This window comes from Erpetoichthys calabaricus, chromosome 8 (genome assembly GCF_900747795.2).
Source record: "Erpetoichthys calabaricus chromosome 8, fErpCal1.3, whole genome shotgun sequence".
Classification (NCBI taxonomy): domain Eukaryota; kingdom Metazoa; phylum Chordata; class Cladistia; order Polypteriformes; family Polypteridae; genus Erpetoichthys; species Erpetoichthys calabaricus.
In genome coordinates, this window is record NC_041401.2 from 10410061 (window position 1) to 10433300 (window position 23240).

At 40.7% G+C, this 23240-nt stretch overlaps 1 protein-coding gene across 1 annotated transcript in view; it reads left to right on the forward strand.

The window, feature by feature from the left end:
• The window catches only part of itgav (integrin, alpha V), a 210282-nt gene that overhangs the window by 51367 nt on the left and 135675 nt on the right, over nucleotides 1-23240 (forward strand). Inside the window, exon 2 of the mRNA XM_028806227.2 lies at nucleotides 7468-7595. Coding sequence (XP_028662060.2) covers nucleotides 7468-7595 — 128 coding nt within the window. The remainder of the gene's footprint in view (nucleotides 1-7467; nucleotides 7596-23240) is intronic.

The following is a 23240-nucleotide window of genomic DNA, read 5'->3' on the forward strand; positions in this document are numbered from 1 at the left end:
TCATACACTGCTGACACAAACTCGTGCCCGTTTCATCTTACGTTGTCGAAACGGGCTCTTTGTCTAGTGTATATATATATATATATATATATATATATATATATATATATATATATATATATATATATATATATATATATATGGAAGAGAAAGTCTGTGATACAGTTTGCATATTTGCAGCTGGAGATCCACAAAGGGAGAAAATGAATCGCGTATCATAAAGTAGTTTTTATTCCTGAGCTTTCAGCCCCCACCAGGGGCCTTAATCAGAGGATAATGCTTAGACTTACAAGAATCAGAGGCAATTTATAGCACAAATTATGTAGGGGGGGGGGGTTATTGGTTGTAAAGATTTTATTTATTATAAACATGTTCTTCTTAAGTTTGCAAATGCTGGATTTATGTCCAAATGTCTGTTGTTGGCGTTCTCATTTGATATATATGTATAATTTTTTTTTTATCATGGCCCTCCCTGTGTGGAAGCTCTTTGAGTAGTGAGAATAGCTCCATATAAATGTAAAGAATTCTTCTTATTATTAAAAGTCGTTTGATATATTTTTTCACCTCACAATTCTTCTATTCATCCACAGGAGAAAATCCAGCCTCTTCTATTACAGCCGCTCCTGTAGGGAGGGCAACATTGATGGCAGGTTTCCATTTCAGTCAGTTTCTGCTTTATTTTTGCAACACTTAAGTACTTGGGTGTTGTACCGTGTTAGCCATTATGAATGTAGTGAGAAGTCAAGCCAAGTGCCCCCTTTTATTGACCAACTGAAAAGATTACAATATGTGAGGCAACTCAGGCCCCTTCTTCGGGCAAAGATATAATATAGAAACTGGAGTTCCCTGTGTTTATATACACACACTAGGATAATTTAACAAAATTGGAAAACCTTTAAGTGAGATATCTTAAATGTAACAAATTAATAGACCTCTTCAGGCTAAGATTCATTTAGCAAGAGAGGAGAACCATGTTTTCTCAAGATCTGGAACACTTAACACAATCTAGACAAGAATAGGCCATTCAGGCCCATAATACTCGCCGGTCCAATCCACTGAATTCTTTCAAAAGATCCTCTACGAAAGTAAATGGAAACACAAAGATCTGGGGCAAGCGTAAGCAAAGAGATTTGAAGATAAATGGGTTTAAAAAATGACGTTGAGGGGAAAAATGTCTTTTCAGACGTGAGTTTAAATCTTGATCGCTCAATATGGCAGACTTCCAGCACGAAGAGGCGGGTCCAGGGGGACCGAAACCAGAAGTTAGTTATTGGTGTTAAAGCCAACAACCTTCCGGTCTGCAGGGGGATGAAGAGGAATGGAGTTAGTATATGGCGCCAACCCGTGGAGTAGCGGGGAATACCATCACCAGAGCCAAGCTATCCCGAATGTGCACACATGTGGATGTCCCTAAAGTCCTACTGTGTTACACTCTATTTGGTCAATTATTCCTTGTGTCTGTGGTTCTCTGTGTGAAGAAAATCTTCTGAATGTTAGTTAGAAACTTGTTAAAGGTAAATTTTACACAGTGTCTCTGTGTTCTTGATGAACTCTTTTTAAAGTCTCAGTCTCAGTCAACTGTACTAATACCCTTCATAATTTTAAATACTTCAGTCATGTCTCCTTTTAATATCCTTAAACTAAAAAGGCTTAGCCCTTAAATCCACCTAGTCACTCTTCTCTGGACTTTTGTTAGCCCTGCTATTGTCCTTTTTGTAGCCAGGAGACCAAAACTGCACCCAGGACTCCAGATGAGGCCTCACCAGTGTGTTATAAAGCTTGAGCAGAACCTCCTGTGACTTGTACTCCACACATCAAGGCGCTATATAACCTGACATTCTGTTAGCCTTCTTCATGGCTTCTGAACACTGTCTGGCAGTTGATAGCGTCAAGTCCACTACAGCTCCTAAATTTTTCTTATAAGGGGGACTTTCGATTTTCAGACTTCCCATTGTGTATTCAAACCAAACATTTTTACTTCCTTCATGTAATTCTTTACATTTACTGACATTAAATTTCATCTGCCACAAATCTGACCAAGCCTGTATGCTGTCCAAGTCGCTCTGTGATGATTCAACCAATGCCCGATTATCTGCCAATCCACCTAGCTTGGTATCAATTAACCAGCTTACTTATATTCCTGTTCAGCTCGTTTATGTGTTGAAAATAGCGATCGCCGCAGCACTAACCCCTGCTGGACAAACCTCTTAACTTTACCCAATTCTGATAAGGCTCCTCGCACCATCACACTCTGTTTCCTGTGTCTGAGCCAATTTTGCACCACACCCCAAACTCCCACTTCTGTTAGTTTGATGCCCACCCTCTCATGTGTAACCTTATCAAATGCTTTCTGAAAGTCCAGATAAATAATATCTAATACTCCGCTCTGATCATATCCTTTTGTTACTTCCTCATTGAATTCCAACATGTTGGTAAAACTTGACCTCCCTCGATTGACCCCATGCTGACTGTTCAGTAAAACTCCTGTCCTTGTCATGTGTTACTCAGTCTTTCCCTTAATAATTCCTTCCATTAGTTTACTTGTGATGCACGTTAAGCTTACTGGCCTATAGTTGCTTGGATCTGCCTTTTTTATGTAACAGGATAATATTTGGCATTTTCCAGCTCTTTGGAATTTCCCAAGTGTATAGATAGTTCCTAAAAATATGCCTCAAGGGTTTATATCTGTAGTCAGTAATATTCTTTAGTACTCAAGGTTAAATATATGGTCCTAATGATTTGTTTGATTTCAGTCTATTTAATCTAAGCAGCTCTTCTCCCTATTTAATCTCCCTCAGTACCTTCTTAGTAGTCCCTGTTATCTGCTGCAAGGTTAGCCGCGTCCTCGAGTGAAGCAACTTTAGGGCAATTTCTATTTTGCTGTGGGTATTTTTTAATTCCACTTTATTACTCCTGATGCACTTCACCTGTTCACTTGACTGTTTGTTTACTAATAAAATACTGAAAAGGATCTCTTTGAGTCGATCTCCGCCTTATCTGCTGTGTTTCTCTCTGCCTTTTAGCTTCCCTAATACCATTCTTAATGGTTTCCCCTCATGTTCTCTTACACCCTTCGATTTGATTTGGAGTTATTTAGTCGTATACACTTTTTAACTGGACTTATGTCTTAACATCACAAACATTTAGCGCCTTCAGACAGTATTCAGACTCCTTCACTTTTTTCAGATTCTGTTTTGTTGCAACCTTTCAATTAAATCAAATAAATTCATTCCCTCCCCTATCAAGCAGCACTTAATACCCCAGGATGACAAAAAGAAAGCAGGATTTTAGTAATTCATTTGGGAATTTATTAAAAATAACAAACTGAAATATCAAATTCACATAAGCATTCAGACCCTTTTATTCAATACTTAGTTGATGCCTCTTTTGTATTGATGCCAGCCTGGAGTCTTCTTGTTTTGAGGCTTATACAGTAGGTGACATCCTTGTAGCAGGAGCTATCCTGTCATGATTACGAAAGGCATACACCCGTCTGTGGAAGGCCAACCAGGTGAGCAAAAATCGAGCCATGAGGATGAAAGTATTGTCTGTAGAGCTTAGACACCGGATCGTGTTGAGGCACTGATCTGAAGAAGGCTAAAAAAATGTCCCTCTGAGTTTGGAGATTCTCTACCATTTTTCCTCTACAAATCCACTTAAGTAAGCTATGTCAGCTTGGATGGAGACTCGAGGTGGACAGCAATTTTTATTATTACACAGTTTAATTCAACTTGCCCTCTCTATTTGTCTGGGTCAAATTTTGCAATCAATTTTTTTGCAATATTTCATCAGTTTTGACTCAGGATCTGTATATTAATTACATCAAATTTAAATTTTGCATTTTCTTGCATAAGGAGGTCGGCAACTGGAACTATTTTCTGATTGAATTGAAATATAGTAAAAAATATATATATATTTTAATTACAGCGCATGCGTTCTCACTGTCACCTATGTGACTCGCATGTAAATGGAAACCATGTGTTCAGTGCAGGCCGTGGTACGTTATTATTAAGTAATACACTGCCCTAAAATGATTCATAAAAGACAAAAACTTAATGTTCGCCTTTTTCAAGACTCTTGCACGAATGAATGTGGATTTGTACAACAAAAAGATTGTGCTGTGTGTGCGTTATGCTGTGAAAGTGTTGTGTGTCGTACTCGAATGTATAAAGACATCATCAAACTAAACATCACTATAAAAAGGGCTGTTTCTAGCTTTACGAAACAAACTATTTTAGTCAAAAAACTGAAACCAAAAGTAAAGCCACTGAATGTAGTAATACAATTGCTTCACATTAATTAATAGCTCTGATTAATAATAAAGATTAATTAGTCATATTAGAATTCCTGATAATTTTTTTTCTTAATTCAAACTATGTATTTTGAATTGAAAAAACTTGTAATTTATAATTAGTAATACAATTTTTAATATATTGAAAATTTAAATTTGACAAAACATTATTTTCACACATGGTCCTATGTATTTTAAAATATTGAATGACCAATAAATATAAGAGCCGGTTATAATGGGCTTCAAAAGTATATACTTTTGAATATATAAAAACACTAGGGGGCTGTGCCCCCATCTCACTTCTCTTGCCCACCCATTTCGTGTCTCTGCTGCTCGCGTTGTGAAGGGTGGGGGGGGGGGGGGGGGGAGCTGAACGCACACTAAAGACAGAACAGCTGCTACTGAGCTGCGTGATCTGCATGTCGTTCTGCGCGTCGATCATTTAAAAGCCTGTACAACAGCTGTTGCTACCGAGCTGCGTGACCTGCATGTCACGCTGTGCATTGATCATTTATTTAAAAGCCTGTACAACAGCTGCTGCTACCGAGCTGCGTGATCTGCATGTCACGCTGCGCATTGATCATTTATTTAAAAGCCTGTACAACAGCTGCTGCTACCGAGCTGCGTGATCTGCATGTCACGCTGCGCATTGATCATTTATTTAAAAGCCTGTACAACAGCTGCTGCTACCGAGGTGCGTGATATGCATGTCACGCTGCGCATCGATCATTTAAAAGCCTGTACAACAGCTATCCTTTTGTCTCACTTCCTTGTATCGCGGGACTTCAAAGTGTCTCTCCGAGATGATCACGTCTCGACCCAAAATTTTTTTATATAATTGATAGATATACTTTTGAAGCCCATTATAATCGGACCAATTTTGATACTACGTACAGTATATATAACAAAATAGGTAGAATTGTGTCGGCATGTGGAATAGCATTGTAACATAGGTTCAGCACGACACTGCTGAAAGGTTGCCAATCCCGCCTTACATTATACTATTACAGATTACACACATATATAGTGCTTTTAGCCAAAACACATATACAGTATATGAAACATTCCTTAAATGATTCCAAAAAAAAAAAATAACTTGGTTTGAAAATTTCTCCAATTATTACCATTATCCTACATACTTTAATCAACTTTTATATGATGTGTCTTTTTCTTTCCATAGTTAAGCTGGTTATTTTTAGATTAACAAATCTATGCATTTTATATTGAATTAAATTATTTCTTTTATGTGTCCCTGATTTTATTTTTAGTCCTATATGACCAACAAAATCTTGGTGCAAGAAATATATATATATATATTTTTTTACTTTTTAGTGCATTTTTGAATAAAATTATGTCACTTAAAATTTTCTTTTTTTATATATTTTTTTCCAGAACTGTTCGGTTAGGTTCAAGTCTGTGCTCTGGTTGAGTAACTCAAGCACATTTCTAGAATTGTCACTAAGTGACTTTGGTGTCGTCTTTGCTATGTTTGGTGTCGCCTTTGGCCCTGTCTGAGGTCCCAATCACTCTGAGAAGGTTTTCATCAAGGATATCTCTGTACTTTGCCACATTCAGTCTGAGGGTCCTTAAGTTTCCTTTTTACAAACTCCAAGTGGGATTCCATGTATCTTTTTACTGAGGAGAGGCTTCTGTCAGAAAGTCCATATTGGTGGAGTGTTGCAGTGATTGATGGTTGACCTTCCTAGAAGTTTCTCCCATCTCCACACAGGTTCTCTAAAGCTCAGCCAGTCACTATTGGGTTCTCAGTCACCTGTTTTACCAAGGCCATTCTCCCACAATTGCTCAGTTTGACCGGGTGGCCATCTCTAGGAAGAGATGTGGTTGTTCAAAGCATCTTCCATTTAAGCTCTTATTTGTTGTCTTTGCTTTGTCCTGTTGAAAGGTGAACCTTCAGCCTGGTCTTAGTTCCAGAACTTTTCGTTGAGGATATCACCGTACATTTCTCAGTTTAGCTTCCCCTCGACTCTGACCAGTCTCCCAGTCATTGATACCTCCATCACCATGTTTCACCATTAGAATGATATTGTGCAGGTGGTGAGTAACACCTAGTTTCCTCCCCTTCTGGTGCTTAGAACTGAGGACAAACAGTTCATTCTTGGTTTCATAAGACCAGAGAATCTTGTTTCTTATGGAATAAGATGATCCGTTGTGGCAACCCCTAACGGGAGCAGCCGGAAGAAGAAGAAGAGAATCTTGTTTCTAACAGTCTTGGAGCCCTTTAGTTACCTTTTTGCAAACTCCAACCAGACTCATGTGCGATCTGGTAGTGGAGTGTTGCACTGATGGCTGTCTTTCTGGAAGTTTCTCTCATCTCCACACAGATTCTCTGGGGTTCAGCCAGAGTGATCCTCATGTTCTTCATTACGTACACATGCACCACACGGCCACTGTGCTGGCCACTGTCGAGAGTGGACTCTACAATAAAATAAAATAAAAATTAAAAGAGGAATAAAAATCGGCACCCCGAAACCAGACAGTAGACGTCACATAGTATATGTGTACCAAATTTCAGGTCAATGGGTCAAACGGTTTGCAAGCTACAGGTGATTTAAAATCCTGGACAGACAGCCACAGTAGCGTATTATATAAGACTAGTAAAAAAAAATTAAAAAAAAAAAGCAAAATATTTATTTGTTTTCAAAAATGTATATATTTTTGAGGTTTGTATTTGTGTAAATCTGATGAGGGGACCCTTTGGATCTGGAGGTACCCTGTGCCAATGCTCATTAGTGGCACTGGATGGATTGTTAATCCAGGAAGCAGAGCTGTAAAAAAGAGGATTTTGAGAAATTTGGCAAAAGAGAATCTGGAGATTTCCATCTTCAATCCAAAGCAAGTTTAGCTGCTTAAAACAGGACTTTATGCTGAATCGGAGAGGTAGTTAATGCAGTTAGATTCAAAAGAAGGAAGATATGAGGAAGAAGAGGAATATTAAAAGACAAGATCTTTGAAAGAGAGTTGGCGACAAAAGACAAAAAAAGAAGCAGCAGGAGGGCTGTACCACAATGTATGTGGGTGAAGGTGCCAGGACTGTTAAGAGAGTAAAGGTCACATAAGAGCCAGGGAGCAAGTCCCATGGCAAAATGCTTATGCTGTGGTGCTCAAATTCATTTGTCAAAAATGTAGCAAACCCTTTTTTTTTTCTCTTCCCTCAGGTTAAACGTTTTAATTGGAGCCCCAAAGGCCAACGTGTCCTTGCCGAGAGTCGAGGAGAGGGGAGCTGTGTACAGCTGTCCATGGAAGACCAGCAATGCCTGCGAACAAGTGGCCTTCGACAATTCAGGTAAATTTGTTGGTTTTCTTGGCCGGGGTGAAATGTGTATCTGGTTTGGCGCTTCAGTACAGTGGAACCACTCAGGTGGCTCTGTTAGTGGTCAGCCTGACGTGAATAAATTGAAGGTCAAGTCGATTTATCATTTGCATGCAGTGCAATAAATTGTCCCCACAGAATAGTAACACAGTAATATATGTATATTAAAAATAGCAGTGGTCCTAACATTGTTCTCTGCTGGACACCACTCTTCACATCAGCCAATTCTGATAGGGTTCCTCACACCATCACCCTCTGCTTTCTGTGTGATGTGCAGTGCCCAGTTTTTGCAAGACGTAGTGCTTTGAGTTTTGCCCAGATAATCCAAATTTAGTATCAGCAGACCAGACAATTTTTTCCATCGTACTCGAAGAGTCCTTTTAATGCTGTTTGGCAAACTCCATGCAAGAGTTAGCCACTCTGCAATAAACCCCTGATTAATGGAGTGCTGCTGAGATGGTTGTCCTTCTATCAGGTTCCGCAGTGGGCTTGTGAAGCTCTGTTAGAATGACCTTTAAATTCTTGGTCACCTAATTGACCGAGACACTACTTACCCAATAACTCATTTTGGCTGGATTGCCAACTTTCAGAAGAGTGTTAGGGGTTCCAAACTTCTCCCATTTTACGATTATTGAGTTCACTGTGCTACTGGGAATACTCAGAGCTTTAGAATGGGGTTTAACCCTTTTCTCTGATCTGTCCCTCACCCCAGTTTTGTTGAGGAGGCCTACAGAGAGTTCCTTGGACTTTATGTCTTGGTTTTTGTCCTGACGTGGTGTGAATAGTTAGACATTTTGTTCCCAGGTACATGTGTGCCTTTCTAAAAGATATCCAATCAATTCATTTTACAAAAGGTGGACTCCAGTCAAGTTCTAGACACGTCTCAAGGACAATTTAAAGCAAAGAGGATGCACCTAAGCACATTTTGGAGCATTGCTGGTCTGATCTCGTATGGAACCCTAGGCGAGTGTGGTGAGAGGTGGATGTGGGTTACTGTTGGTGTCTGAAGCACACACCCCTTAACTTTGATAAATGCCACCCCATGGGTAATGGCGCCCTAGGCAGCTGAATATGTCACCTATTGAATTCTTGACTAGGGCTGACTGCTCTGAGAGATGGGAGATTTTAGTTTTTGATTTTAAATACATGTGCAAACTTTTCTGAAAACGTGTCTTCAGTTTGTCATTATGGGTAGTTGAGTGTACATTGATTATCTAAAATGGCAAATTTTATCTATGTCAAATTAAATCTACAGAACAATGAAGTGAAAGATATCTGAATACTTTTTGTATCCACTGTAAACGGAACCCAGTAGTATCTGGCCATTAAGATTACCATTAAGCTATGGCCAGATAACAACAGAGTAGAGGGATGAGAAATGTCTCTGACTTAGAGCTCTAAAAACAGGGTCAGGAGTGCATCAGTTAAGCTGCCTGGTGTTTTCTATTCAATACAATAAAGTTCAGTATTTGAATACTTCGGAGTCGATGGAGGCTCTGATCGGGGCTCTTAAGACACTGAGTGAGGAGTCTGAGTGTCTGGGCTTGCGAGGGTCCTGATAAAAACCAACATCCAGGCCTTTATGTGAATTTCCCCTTGGGATTAATAAAGTCTCTGTCTGTCTGTCTATTATATAGTGCCTTTCATGTCTATCTATCTATCTATCTATCTATCTATCTATCTATCTAGCTATCTAGCTATCTAGCTATCTATCTAGCTAGCTAGCTAGCTAGCACGGCCATCAGCAGTGTGTCTGTCTGTGGAGAGAATGTCGACCTCATCAAGGGATTTACTGACTTCAGCAGTGACATTCATGTCTCTAGTGAACCTTCCTATGAAGTTAGTAGATGGATTGGGAGAGCATGGGGGGGTTCATGAGGTCGCTGGAAAGGGGTGTGTGGCGCTCCTGATATCTATGCAAAAGGACGAAGGTCCAAGTCTTGGTGCTTCCTGTCTTGCTCTATGGTTGTGGGACATGGATGCTATCCAGTGACCTGAGACGAAGAGTGGACTCCTTTGGTACTGTGTCTCTGCAGAGAATATTTGGGTCTTGCTGGTCTGACTTTGTGTTGCTCACAGGGTCCCGAATGACCAGCATTGTGAGGGAGCGTCCGTTACGGCACTATGGCCATGTGGTGTCGTTCCCCAAGAGTAATCCAGCTCGTAGGAGCCTCATTGTTGAGGACCCAAGTGGCTGAACCAGGCCAAGGGGACACCCACGTAACACCTGGCTGCGGCAGACAGAGGGTCATTTCCAGAGGGTGGGACTGGACTGCTTGTCTGCCTGGGGGGGTTGCCAACTGGGACCCCGAGCTGTTTCGTTGTCTGGTGGGTCTGGCAATATTACTACTAATACTAATATAGTACTAATGCACGCTCCCCAACCTGACCTGACTTTGTTTATTGTGGTGGCACTTTGGTCACACACATAAGTAAGAATTTCACTGGACTCTACACATGTGACTATATGAACATTCCTAGTAATGGTCCAACTTCCAATGATGCCGATTTAATACAATTTTTAGAAAGAAATGGGAAAGGAAATCATGAAGGACCAAACATTACTGATCTGCTCTGATCCACAAATCATTTGGAATGATAGCCACAAAAATACGAGTACAATCTGATGTAGGAGAATGAAAACCTTACAATTACATGACTTGTTATTGGCAGGAATTGGCTTTTCTGATTCAGCAAGTGGGTTGAAACAAAAATCTGCAGCTACTGCAGCCCTCTAAGGACTGCACTTCAGCGCCCATGCACTAAATTGTGTATGTCCCCAATAATTCTCTATTTTATGACTTTGGTTCAGTTTTTTTTTGGCCTGCTTGAACATGTCCAGGAATGCACTTGTAATGTGTGCTTTGGCTATGCCTGAACATATTGATGAAATACTGCACATCCCATCAGTTTAACAGCTCATGACTTGGCACTTTCTGCCTGTTGGCAAAAATCAGTGCATGGTACACACATGTCCAGTAGTTGTAGCATTGATTTTGTCAGGTGGGCAGAATCCATTTAATTTCTAATCTCATGTCTAACCATCGTGCAAGACATAATCACTCTCCAGCTCCATGATAAACTAGAGTGAACTAAAATACAGAACTTTTATTTTTATTAATAGAATACACAGATCTGCTTCCTGTGCTTTTGGCTGAAACACAGGAAGCAAGGTGTTATGATGATGGGGGCTTTTTGTGCTGGGCACACCCCTCTTTTTAATAGACAAATCGTCTGATAAAAATATTGTCAAGAAAGCCGGTTAAATCTTCAGATGGTACCAAACTAAGTGTAAGGGCAAATAACGGAGAATACGCTACATCAATGTTTCTGAACCACCGGGGCTGCTGTCATTCGGTCATGAGTGACCTTCACTGTATAATATATATACAGTGGAACCTCGGTTCACGACCATAATTCGTTCCAAAACTCTGGTCGTAAACCGATTTGGTCGTGAACCAAAGCAATTTCCCCCATAGGATTGTATGTAAATACAATTAATCCGTTCCAGACCATATGAACTGTATGCAAATATATATATTTTTTAAGTTTTTAAGCACAAATATAGTTAATTAAACCATAGGATGCACAGCGTAATAGTAAACTAAATGTAAAAACATTGAATAACACTGAGAAAACTAACACTGCAATAGTTCGCGCTATAGCGCTACCAACCGCTGGCTAAAAACACTTTTTTTTTTTTTTTTTAAATGAGTTTTAAGCACAGGGGAAAAAAATGAACATTTGAAAAAATCTGTAATTTAATAAACCACCAAGAAAAGTAACATTGCAACAATGCACACTATGAACCGATCGCTGTAAACAGAAGTGAAAACAAAATCAAGCCCAGTGCATTCTTTAACTGCCTTCCTACCTTATGCATCCAGCTCTCTCTCGTGCTGCCTGTGTGTGTGTGTGTGTTGCGCTCTCTCGCTCTCTCTCTTGCTCGCTGCACAGGAAATGCACAGGGAGAGACTGAACATGTACACACTGAATGGGAAACTGGCTTGTTCGTATACCGAGTGTGTGGTTGTGAACCGAGGCAAAAGTTTGGCAAACTTTTTGGTCGTAAACCGATCTGTACGTGTACAGAGACGTTTGTGAACCGAGGTTCCACTATATATATATAATAAATATGTATATATATATATATATATATATATATATATATATATATATATATATATATATATATATTTGCAGTTGGAGATCCACGAAGGGAGAAAAAACGAATCACGTATCATAAAATAGTTTTATTCCTGAGCTTTCAACCCCTATCAGGGGTCTTCATCAGTGGATAATGCTTAGACTTACAAGAATCAAAGGCAATATATAGCAACACATTCAGAATGGGGGGGTGGGGTGGGTGGAGGTGACGAGACCCCTGATAGGGGTTGAAAGCACAGGAATAAAACTATTTTATGATACGTGATTCGTTTTTTCTCCCTTCGTGGATCTCCAACTGCAAATATGCAAACCGTATCACAGACCTTCTCTTCCATTCATATATATATAATATATATAATATATAAAGAAAGAAAAGTTCAGAAAAGAGCAACTATGAGTAGGTTTGAGCTCTGATGAGAGATTGAAGGAACTGAACCTTTTCGGTTTAGGCAAATTAAGGTTAAGAGTTGACATGATTGAAGTGTTTAAAATTATGAAAGGAGTCGGTACAGTCAATCCAGTCTGGTCAAGGCAGTCTTCTAACTTCATGCATCAGGTGTTCTGCCAGAATATCCTACTTGTCAAGCAGCACTGCTTATGGTTATTGCACATGCTTACTTTGGAATTACGTTGTGTTCTCTCGTATCATATCACCTTTTTGTACAGCTCCAGTGCCATTATGTCAGTACAGTTTTATGATGGATGTTGATTTAAGGGTTGATTTGGTTAGGATAGGTAAGAGAATACGAAAAAGAGGAAGGGTGCATTGCGTTTTGCCAAAATTGATTAAGGTGCGTTGTCTGACTTCATCATGATGCTATCGTTGTCTTGCAGTAATGCCATCAATTGAAGGTATTTATTAGTTTGTGCTCTTGTTCTATGATATGGTGAGAACTGAGCATTGTGTGCACAATTGTCACCCAGTGAATGAGCCCCAGAAATGCTCGTTCTCATGGGTTCCTTGCTGGGGGCTGCACATTTGCAAAAGTGAATAACTTCTTTTTATGAGAATGGAATTTCGACCTTGCAATGATCTGTAGGGAAGAGCGAGCTCTAGTATTAGTTTCTGCCCGAACCCCAATCGTCACTGAGTTTGAGGTCTGATTGACTTTTTTGCCCGACAATGTGGAGTCGGATTCAACACCTGCTGCTTACACTCCGTCTGTCTCTCCTGCTGGTAGTCTCGGCATTAAGGCCACCATTTTAACTGTGTGGTGTATCAGTTTTGGAGCTGCATTGCGGGTGTTATCAGGGGGACAAAGCTTGACGATTGTTTCACTGCTTAGCAGTGCGCTGGCGCTTGTTGCTTCACGGGGGTCTCCATTGCTGAACGTGTGTCATTCCCTCACTTGATGGTTTGTGGAATATCCCAGCCCCCAGATTGCCAGTCGAGAGTGTAAACTTCACAGGGAATCCATTTACACGATTACTAAAGGTAAATTGCTCAATTTATATTTCAGTTTTATTTTGGAGTTCGATTAGTTAACCCACAGTACTGTGTGTGGCTCAAAAAATTTGAAATTTGACTCCATCTTAAAATGTAATATTACTTTTGTAAGGGGTGTGAACATAAAATCAAATATTTTCTAGGGGTGCAGGGCATAGAAATGTTTGCATACTGCTAGGTCAGGGTTTAACAGTTTAAGTGCTGTACTATAACCGACAGACATATCTATTGATTTGTGTTACAGTAGTAAAACAGTGAAGAACAAATCGGTAGAACTGCGGTGATGTGTGTATCAGTGCTGACAGGCAGCCAGCTGCTAATCAGTCTTCATGACTAAGGGGCTATCATGGATCGTTGGCTAAAATCTGGGACATTGAAATGCAAATAAAGGAATGCCGGATCCAGTGCTGGCACTATAAGGGGGTCCAATGGGTGCGGCCTAAAGGGTATTTTTCACTCACTTCGCCGAGTGAAAGAGAGAACGGTGGCCATCCGTAGAATAAATAACATTAACATTGTGGGGGGCATGCTTTTTCCAGTTGTCATATTGCTTTGGCATGTTTTGATAGAATGCAATCAAATCAAGTCAAGTTAAGGAGCATGCACTGGTACAGCACGTTGCCACACCCACTACACAACGAAACAACTCGGGATCCCGGTTTGCAACCCCCCAGGCAGACCCGTGGTCCAGTCCCACCCTCCGGAAATGACCCTCTATCTGCCGCAGCTAGGTGTTACGTGGGCGATCCCTTGGTCTGGTCCAGCCACTCGAGTCCCCAACAATGAAGATCTTACGAGCTGGATCACCCTCTGGGAAATGTGCCACATGGCCGTAGTGCTGTAAATGATGCTCCCTCACTATGCAGGTAATGTGCCTCATTCAGGACTCCATGAGCAACACAAAGTCAAACCAGCAGGACCCAAGGATTTTCCGGAGAGACACACATGAAGGGAGTCCAGTCTTCGTCTCAGGTCACTGGATAGCGTCCATGTCTCACAAACATATAGCAAGACAGGAAGCACCAGGACTCTATAAATACTTTTTTGCATAGATATCAGGAGCGCCATACACCCCTCATGACCCCCCATGCTCTCCCAATCAGTCTACTGACTTCATAGGAAGAGTCACCAGAGATATGAATGTCACTGCCAAGGTGAGTAAACCTCTCAACAAGGTCAACACTCTCTCCACAGACAGACACACTTCCGATGGCCGTGCCCAAGAGCTCATTAAAGGCCTGGATGTTGGTTTTTATCAGGACCATCACAAGCCCAGACACTCAGACTCCTCACTCAGTCTCTCCAGTGCCCCGATCAGAGCCTCCATTGACTCCGCGAAGATCACAGCATTGTCAGCAAAGTAAAGATCCATGAATCTTTCTTCACCAACAGATGCCCCACAGCCGCTGGACCCCACGACCTTGCCCAACACCCAGTCCATGCAAGCATTGAACAGAGTTCAATGTAGAATGCAATGATCTACTGGAAGTCCCTGGTGTACAAATGATTTTTCTGTTGATCATTTTAAGTGTGTTCCATCCAAACTAGGTAGCTACTATTGTACTGCGTTACTTTGTGACCTGTAACCTTCTTACACGGAATAGCAAACCACCTTACTTTGTTGTTACTGTATGCTTGTTAGTATCCAGCAGATGGTAAAGATAATACACAAGTGTAAGTCCGATAGTGAGAAACACAGAGGACAGGAAAAGCCATTAGAAAACACATGAAATAATCTACAGTTCGTGGTTTAAGGTTCCCCATGTAGCACTAAGCATGCACCGCAGACGGACAAAATCAATCGGTGATTCTCAGGGTAGCACCCACTTATCCAGTGCATCCACCTGTAGTGTAAAGACAGAATTGTTAATATCTAATATGATAAATATTTTTGTAGAAAGCTTTATTGAGTATGTGTGAGTTGTACTTTTTTACGATAATTTAAAAATGTTTACTCTGACAGGGAAGTTAGTGTTAAAAGTATCTACATTTAAAGTAAAGGTAGCTGGATAACGATTTGTTGCTCATGTACTGTACATTTATGACCCTACTAGATCAGGTAAGAATTTTTGTTCTTGATTAGGGGGATGGAAGGCTTTGCATCGATGTGGTTGTAAACAGACTGGTCAACTAGCCTGTGAGACTAGAATTGGCAAAGATGAAACGGCACGAAGAGGCTGCAGCTGGACAGGACTGGACTAGAGTGAGGCATAAATACAATACAATACAATACAATACAGTTTATTTTTGTATAGCCCAAAATCATACAGGAAGTGCCGCAATGGGCTTTAACAGGCCCTGCCTCTTGACAGCCCCCCAGCCTTGACTCTCTAAGAAGACAAGGAAAAACTCCCAAAAAAACCTTGTAGGGAAAAATAGAAGAAACCTTGGGAAAGGCCGTTCAAAGAGAGACCCCTTTCCAGGTAGGCTGGGCGTGCAGAGGGTGTCAAAAGAAGGGGGTCAATACAATACAATACAATACAATACACAGAACAGAACAATTTCTCAATATAGTAAGAAATAAAAAATATAAATTTTAGAAGTCCAGAGCAGAATTTAACAGTAGATGATATATCCCATAATAAGATTTGGATTTGTGTAGAGTCCTGGAGACCTCATCCTTCAAGCTGCCTCCCCCATTTGGCCATTCCACGGCTGAAACTGTGCTGGGCCAGCCAATCCGATGAAAGGACCCCTCTTTCCCACGATTCCTGCGATCCTCCATCTGGGATGACTTTTCCTTAGGCAGGCAAAACAACTTGGCAGGTGGGCCGTGGCACCAAGTGCCACATTTGAGTACCGAGAAGAAAAACAGAATAAGTGAGGGTTAGTATCCAATTATAACTGTCGTGTTACTTATGTTTAAGTGCTAATGACTAACAACAGAGATGCAGTCTGTACAGTTAGTCAGCAGCTCTAGTCAGGGTGTGCTAAACTGAAGTAGTGAGTCTTCAGCCGGGATTTTAAATCTACTTGATGCAGAGTCATTAGGAACTGCACACTCCCAGTCTTGCAAGAGGCATGTCAACGACCATTAGAATTAGATAAATGAGGCCTGCAGTGGCATGCTGGCCTATCTCTATGTCTCAGCTATCCTTTGCAGATGGGTCATGCTGCCTGTTTCTGCCACTTGCCATCCTAAAGAGATGCCATCAAATGCCAGGCCGAACCAGAGACTAATTCATAATACTGTGTTGGGGTCATGGATCCATGCTAGAGCCGCTGCTATCTATATCTTCTTCTATAATACACTACCGTGGCTGTTCGTTTGTCTGTCCAGGATTTTAAATCACCTGTAGTTCGCAAACTGTTTCACCTATTGACTTGAACTTTGGTACACATATACTACGTGACGTCTACTATCCGCTTTCAGGGTGATGATTTTATTACGCTTTTTATCTTTATTTTATTTTATTGTAGAATCAACTCTCAGCACCGTGCAACAGGGCGGCCGTGCGGCGTATGCGTACGGGCGCCATTCTCATTCCCTACCATCTTCGCTAATCATTCTTGAGGCAGATTGAAGACTTAAGTGCCAGATTAAGTGAAAGGTTAAAGAAAACGTTCTAAGTAATTGCAACACAAAAACTAACTTAATCAGTTTTAACACGAAAAGATGCCGACGAAAGAGAAGCAGCGGGCCGCTAGGGTAGAGTAAAGAAGAGCAGCTCAGGAAGCAGCAAGCACATCAACCTCTGAGCAAACGAATGCTAAACGTACAGAGAAAGAGGATGAACACTATGAATGCTCAAGTCAAGTTACTGGTATGTATATAAAATCCAACGTCTGTATGTCTTTCCACTTTTCACGAGAGAACTACTTAACAGATTTAGATCGTGTTTTTTTCTATAATTTGCTTAAACATTCCAGTTTTGCGACTCCTCTCTTCGCAAGTATCATAGTTCACTTGCAGTACCTATTTAATGGTGCAAATCCAAGAGAGACGCTGTGGGACGAGCGGAGGGAGGCAGGGCCCTCCTCACTCACACGCCAGCCTCCGTTTGAGTTGGTCTACCTCTCGCCACATGTTGGAATGCACCTTGCCTCCATTTAGCTAGCGATACCTGTTTGTTCAACAGACATTATCATCTACAGATTGTTAAGGAGTAACATTTGACATTTTTGAGAGAGAGATCAGAGCCACGTGTGTTTTACAGGGTAGCTGCACATTGCCAAAGATATCACGGCCACATGCTTTTCTCCCCACGTGGGGGACACTCTGTCCCATCAGAGGTAAACACGATCAGCTACAGTGCCAATGCTTGACGTTGGAGCGTACCTACCTTCTGCTTGGCCAGAATTACATTTTATTTATTTGTTTATTGATCTTTAGAGTTTGTCCTGTTTCACTACTACATGGGCGGAGCCGTGGGGGACAGCTAGTTGTTAATATACAGCGTCCTCCACTGTGACCAAAATGTATGCAAATACCCGGAAATTTAAAATCTGCAATGTGCATTTTAATCGCATCTGAATTGTTTGATTTGTAATTTTAAACTGTGGAGGAGAAGGGAAAACCAAGGAAAAATGTGACTTTGTCCCAAACATTATAGAGGGTACTGTGTATAAATGATTTGGATGGGAACAAAAATAACAGGCTGGTCAAGTTTGCAGATGATACCAAGATAGGTGGATTGGCGGATAATCTTGAATCTTTAATCATCACAGAGGAACTTGGACAGCATACGGGCTTGGGCAGATTTATAGCAAGTGAAATGTACTGTCAGTAAATATAATAATAATTAATAAATTTTATTTATATAGCGCCTTTCCAATGCTCAAGGCACTTCACAATATCTCACAAAGAACACGGTATATATAAAATTGGATAAAGATATTTTTTGCACAGAACACTAACATAGATAAGTACAGGATATACAAACCATCCATCCATCCATCCATTATCCAACCCGCTGAATCCGAAGACAGGGTCATGGGGGTCTGCTGGAGCCAATCCCAGCCAACACAGGGCACAAGGCAGGAACCAGTCCCCGGCAGGGTGCCAACCCACCACAGGACACACACAAACACACCCACACACCAAGCACACACACATTAGGGCCAATATTTAATCGCCAATCCACCTAACCTGCATGTCTTTGGACTGTGGGAGGAAACTCACGCAGACACGGGGAGAACATGCAAACTCCACACAGGGAGGACCCGGGAAGTGAACCCAGGTCTCCCAACTGCGAGGTAGCAGCGCTACCCACTGTGCCACCGTGACACCCATATACAAACCATTAAATAGAATAAAACACAATATTTAATTCAATACTAGAAGAAAAGCCTGAACAAATAACAATTTGTGATATAACACAAATTATGTGTGCACCAGTATTACACGTAGGAAGTGAAAATGTTAGACTTGAAAACACAATGGGAGGTCTGAAAATCAAAAGTACACCTCATGAGAAGGACTTAGGAGTCGTGGTGGATTCGACAATATCAACTGCCAGACAGTCTTTAGCCTTCTTAATGGATTCTGATGTTATATAGGGCCCTGTTGTATGGAGTACATCCAATTTTTCATAATTTTATTAACCTAAACTTTGTCAGTTATTAAGTATGGCCATTATAAGAGCAAATATAGTGAAGGGAAAACCCTTGCAAATCAAAGATGTTACATTCCCGAAAACCAATGTCGTTTCATAAGGTGGGCACTCACAATAGTAAGTAAGTAAATTTGATTTATATAGCACTTTTCAAGAACAAGTGTCACAAAGTGCTTGACAAACAGTCATCACAGACACTAACAAAAAAGTATGTTAATACATTAAAACGTGGAATAAAATGCTGAGACATACTCAGTAAAACACAGTAAACTTACACAAAGGCGTGCTTGAATAAATGGGTCTTATGCTTCTTGTTATAAAACATTCACTGTGTCTATTGATCTTACATCTATATGAAGAGAGTTCCACAATATAGGGGTCACAGCATTAAACACACGATAGTCTTAAGTCTGGTGTGTGGGACAGCTAACAAACCCTAATCAGAAGACCCCAAGGACCTGGATGTAATATAAGGATGCAGTAGCAGAGGAATATACGAGTAGGTAGGAGTTTAATCACGTAGGGCTCAGGACCAGGATTTTAATAAGGACTCTGTACTTGTCAGCTTTTAATCACGAATGTCCAGTCTTCCCTCGGGAGTTCTGATGTCTGAAGGACGCTGGTCTCTTTCCAATTTGCTGACCTTCTTTGCTGATTTTTTTTTTTCTTTTTTCTTATGTTTGACGACCAGGCCTCGCCCGTTAAAATTGTATGAGTTTGAGGGTCTGGTTTGGTTGTAAAAAGGTTTTCAGGACCCTGCCAAACGGATAGCCAGGAAATTCTGCCGACTACACCAATGTAACCAGTACGGGGTGCCACCGAGCCCCAAACCCCAGACACAATCAATCTTGACACAACCATGGATTCATATGATGTCTATTTTATTTCACAGACTTCAACTGACAATGCACAGCGACAGAACCAAAGACATAGTTATAAAGAATTCTTCCTCTCTCCTTCCACTTGTTACAAGAACTTAGTCCCCTGCCTCCAGTTGCTGACTCCCCAGTCAAAGAGTACTTCTGGGGTTAGGACACACAAAGTAAGGACCATATCTTCTTGCAGCTCCTCCAGGTGGCACCTGTGGAACCCAACAGGTCTTTTACTCTAGGACTTGAAATCCCATGATGCTTTGTGGGTATCTAAAAGGAACCCAAATCCCAGGAATGTTGCCCTCTAGCGTATCTGGGGATACGGTACTCACATGCTGTTGTCTCCCCCAGGCTTTCCAACACACTGGCCTCCCTGCCGGGTTAGGATTCCTGTCATCATCCAATCATAAAGACTGTCCTTCCAGTCTACTGTATTGTACCATCCCATCCAGCCAAGGAATCGCCCTCTGGGATGCCCGTCCATCCCCTGTGGCTCTCACACTAGACAATGGTTAGTCCATTCCAGGTCTGACGACACCGTCTTTTTGTTTTTGTAAGTTATTTGGAGTGGAAAGGAGGGTCTTTACTGAGGTTTATTTCTAAAAGCATGATGATTTAAATTGGAAGGTAAACCCATATATTTTTTTTAAATGACTAGTAACCTAGTAAGTGTCAAAATCAATATGTTATAACATATATGTTTTCCTATTACTGGATCCAACTCTTCTATGATAACGTCATGAGCGATGTACGATGTTCTGCCGCAGTATTGCCACCATTTCACCATTCAAGTCAGCATCCACCGAGGATTTATCCCTGCATGCGCTTACTAATCTTCCTCCACATGATTGCGGCCACAGCAGACATCCAGGCGCCATAGCCCTGTATGCTACTTAATGCTAGTAACGTCCTGCTTGTGAAGGAGATGCATCATGATTTGGAGTATCACATGCAGTAATGGAGGATGTTGCATGAAGGAAAAGGGATAAGTGGGTCAGCTTCAAGAAGGCAGAGTATATGAAGTGCAGCTTGCAGACATACTGTACCATTCACTTTGGATCTCAAGAAAGTCATCCGGTTCAAGTATCTTGGGTCAGCCTTCTGCTACTTGACACCTGTGTATGAGTCAACACCACATGGCTCAAATGATGCCAAGTTACTTGAGTGCTCTGCATCTGCGCGATGCCCATCCACCTCAACACGAAAATTTACCAGTCCGTTGTTCTGGAGCACAGAGCTGGCTGGCAACCAGCAAACACATAAGAACATAACAAATTTGACAAACGAGACAGGGACGAGGGGGACCTTTGAGCCAATCAGGCTGGTTTGTTTTGTAATATCTAAGCTGTAGCAATATCTCATCTGGATACTTTTTAGAGGTTGTCCTAAGTTCAAAAACACTTTGAGTACCACTGCACAAGTCGGAGTAAAAATCTTAGACTTGAATCCACAATGGGAGGTGTAGCTGTCCTCTGTGAAAGTATGAAAGGTACCCTCAGTCTGTCCCTTACACCATGGGTCCTGCTTTTAAATAAGGCTTTCATTTTTTGAAGGCCTGCATTTCTGGTAACTTAAAGAGATGATGACTGAAGTACATTATTGGATTGTTTTGTTTTGTTTTTTTTTTTCTCCCTCGCATCATACCATGTCATGTCATTGTGGTTGAGATGTTGCAATTGCATTTTTTCCCGTAAATAAGAAGCATTTGTTTGCATTCATTAAAGTTGTTCTCACTGTGGCTGGTGGTAAACATTTGTTTCCCAAGCTGATATGGCCTGTTTTAAGCAATGGGTGGATTGTTACAGCAGAAAATATGACATTAGTTGTTCAACATACAAGCATGGGAAAGGCAAACTATTAATAAAAAAATTATATATATAATTTTTTTATTAATAGTTTGCCTTTCCCATGCTTATCTCAGCAGTGAGTCAGAATCCCTGGATGCTGCTTTACGCAACGTCCTGACAGGTTTAGCTCTGGTGTCTGTGAGCACAAGTTGGAGCAGGATGGAGTATGTTGTAGAATATAAGAAATCTGAGGAGAACATTCAGGTCTTCTGGCATCTGTCATCCAATATCTCATGCAGTACCTTCTTAAAGGTTGACAAAATTTCTCTTTCAACTCCACAGACATTTTCCCACCACAGGAACTTTGTTTTTCAGGATCCAAAGAGTTCCTGTGTGATGCAATCCCTGAGTCACTTGTAGGCCCTGGACACTTTCGTAAGTTTCGTTCCCACTGCACCGCAGGAACTGGAACCTTTTTTTTTTTTTTTTTTTTTTTTTTTTTTTAATATTTTTATTTTATTAATTTTCATTGTAATCATTCCATACAAACAGATCAATTTATAACCCAACAAATTTGAAAACAAATCAAACCCCACCCTTGAGAAGGAGAGCTTAGCTAAAGGAAAATTTCTTTAAGCTTTTTAATAAGGCAACATTAGACAAAAGAAGGGGAGAAGTAAATATCTATATAAATAAGAGATGGAGAAGGGAGTTAAATGCAATAATAGTTATTTCTCTTATTCTGAAATAATGTTGATTAAATCCTGCCATGTTTTGAAAAAATTTTGTACAGATCCTCTAACTGAAAATTTGATTTTTTCCAATTTCAAATAATATAAAACATCGGTTTCCCACTGACTTATAAGAGGAGAATTAGGATTCTTCCAATTTAACAAAATAAGTCTGCGTGCCAAGAGTGTAGTGAATGCAATCACCGTTTGCTTGTCCTTCTCCAATTCCAGTCCATCTGGAAGGACACCAAACACAGCTGTTAGTGGGTTAGGAGGGATTGTGATACTAAGGCTGTCTGAGAGGCACTTAAAAATTTTTGTCCAAAATGATGTTAGTTTGGTGCAGGCCCAGAACATGTGACCCAGTGAGGCAGGAGCTTGGTTGCAGCGTTCGCAGGTTGGATCCTGGCCTGGAAACATTTTGGACAGTTTTAAGCGAGACAGATGAGCTCGATATATAATTTTTAGTTGAATAATTCTATGCTTTGCGCATATAGAACTCGAGTGAATTCTCTGCTTTGCTACCTTCCACTCCTTTTCTGATATATTGATTAAGAGATCTTCTTCCCAATGTCCTCTTGGATCTTTGAAAGGTAGGGACTCTAATAAGATTTTATATATTGCGGAAATAGTGTTTGTTTCCTCGGAATTGAGCAGTATTTTTTCCAGCATTGTGGAGGGTGCAAGGTGGAGGAAATCGGGCAATTTCTGTTTAACAAAATTTCTAATTTGAAGATAGTAAAAGAAATGTGTAGCTGGGAGGTTAAATTTTGAACGTAATTGTTCAAAAGATGTAAATATGTTGTCTATATAAAGATCTCTGAGCATTTTAATCCCAAAACTTTTCCAGGTATTAAAAACTGGATATACTTGTGAAGGTTGAAAGAGGTGGTTCCCTTGCAGAGGTGCCACTGATAAAAGATTTTCCATCTTAAAATGCTTCCTAATTTGGTTCCATATTCTGAGTGAGTAAAGCACAATTGGGTTATTAGTATATTTGCGATAACTTTCATTTATTGGAGAGCAGAGCAGGGAATATAAAGAAGTACTACAGGATTT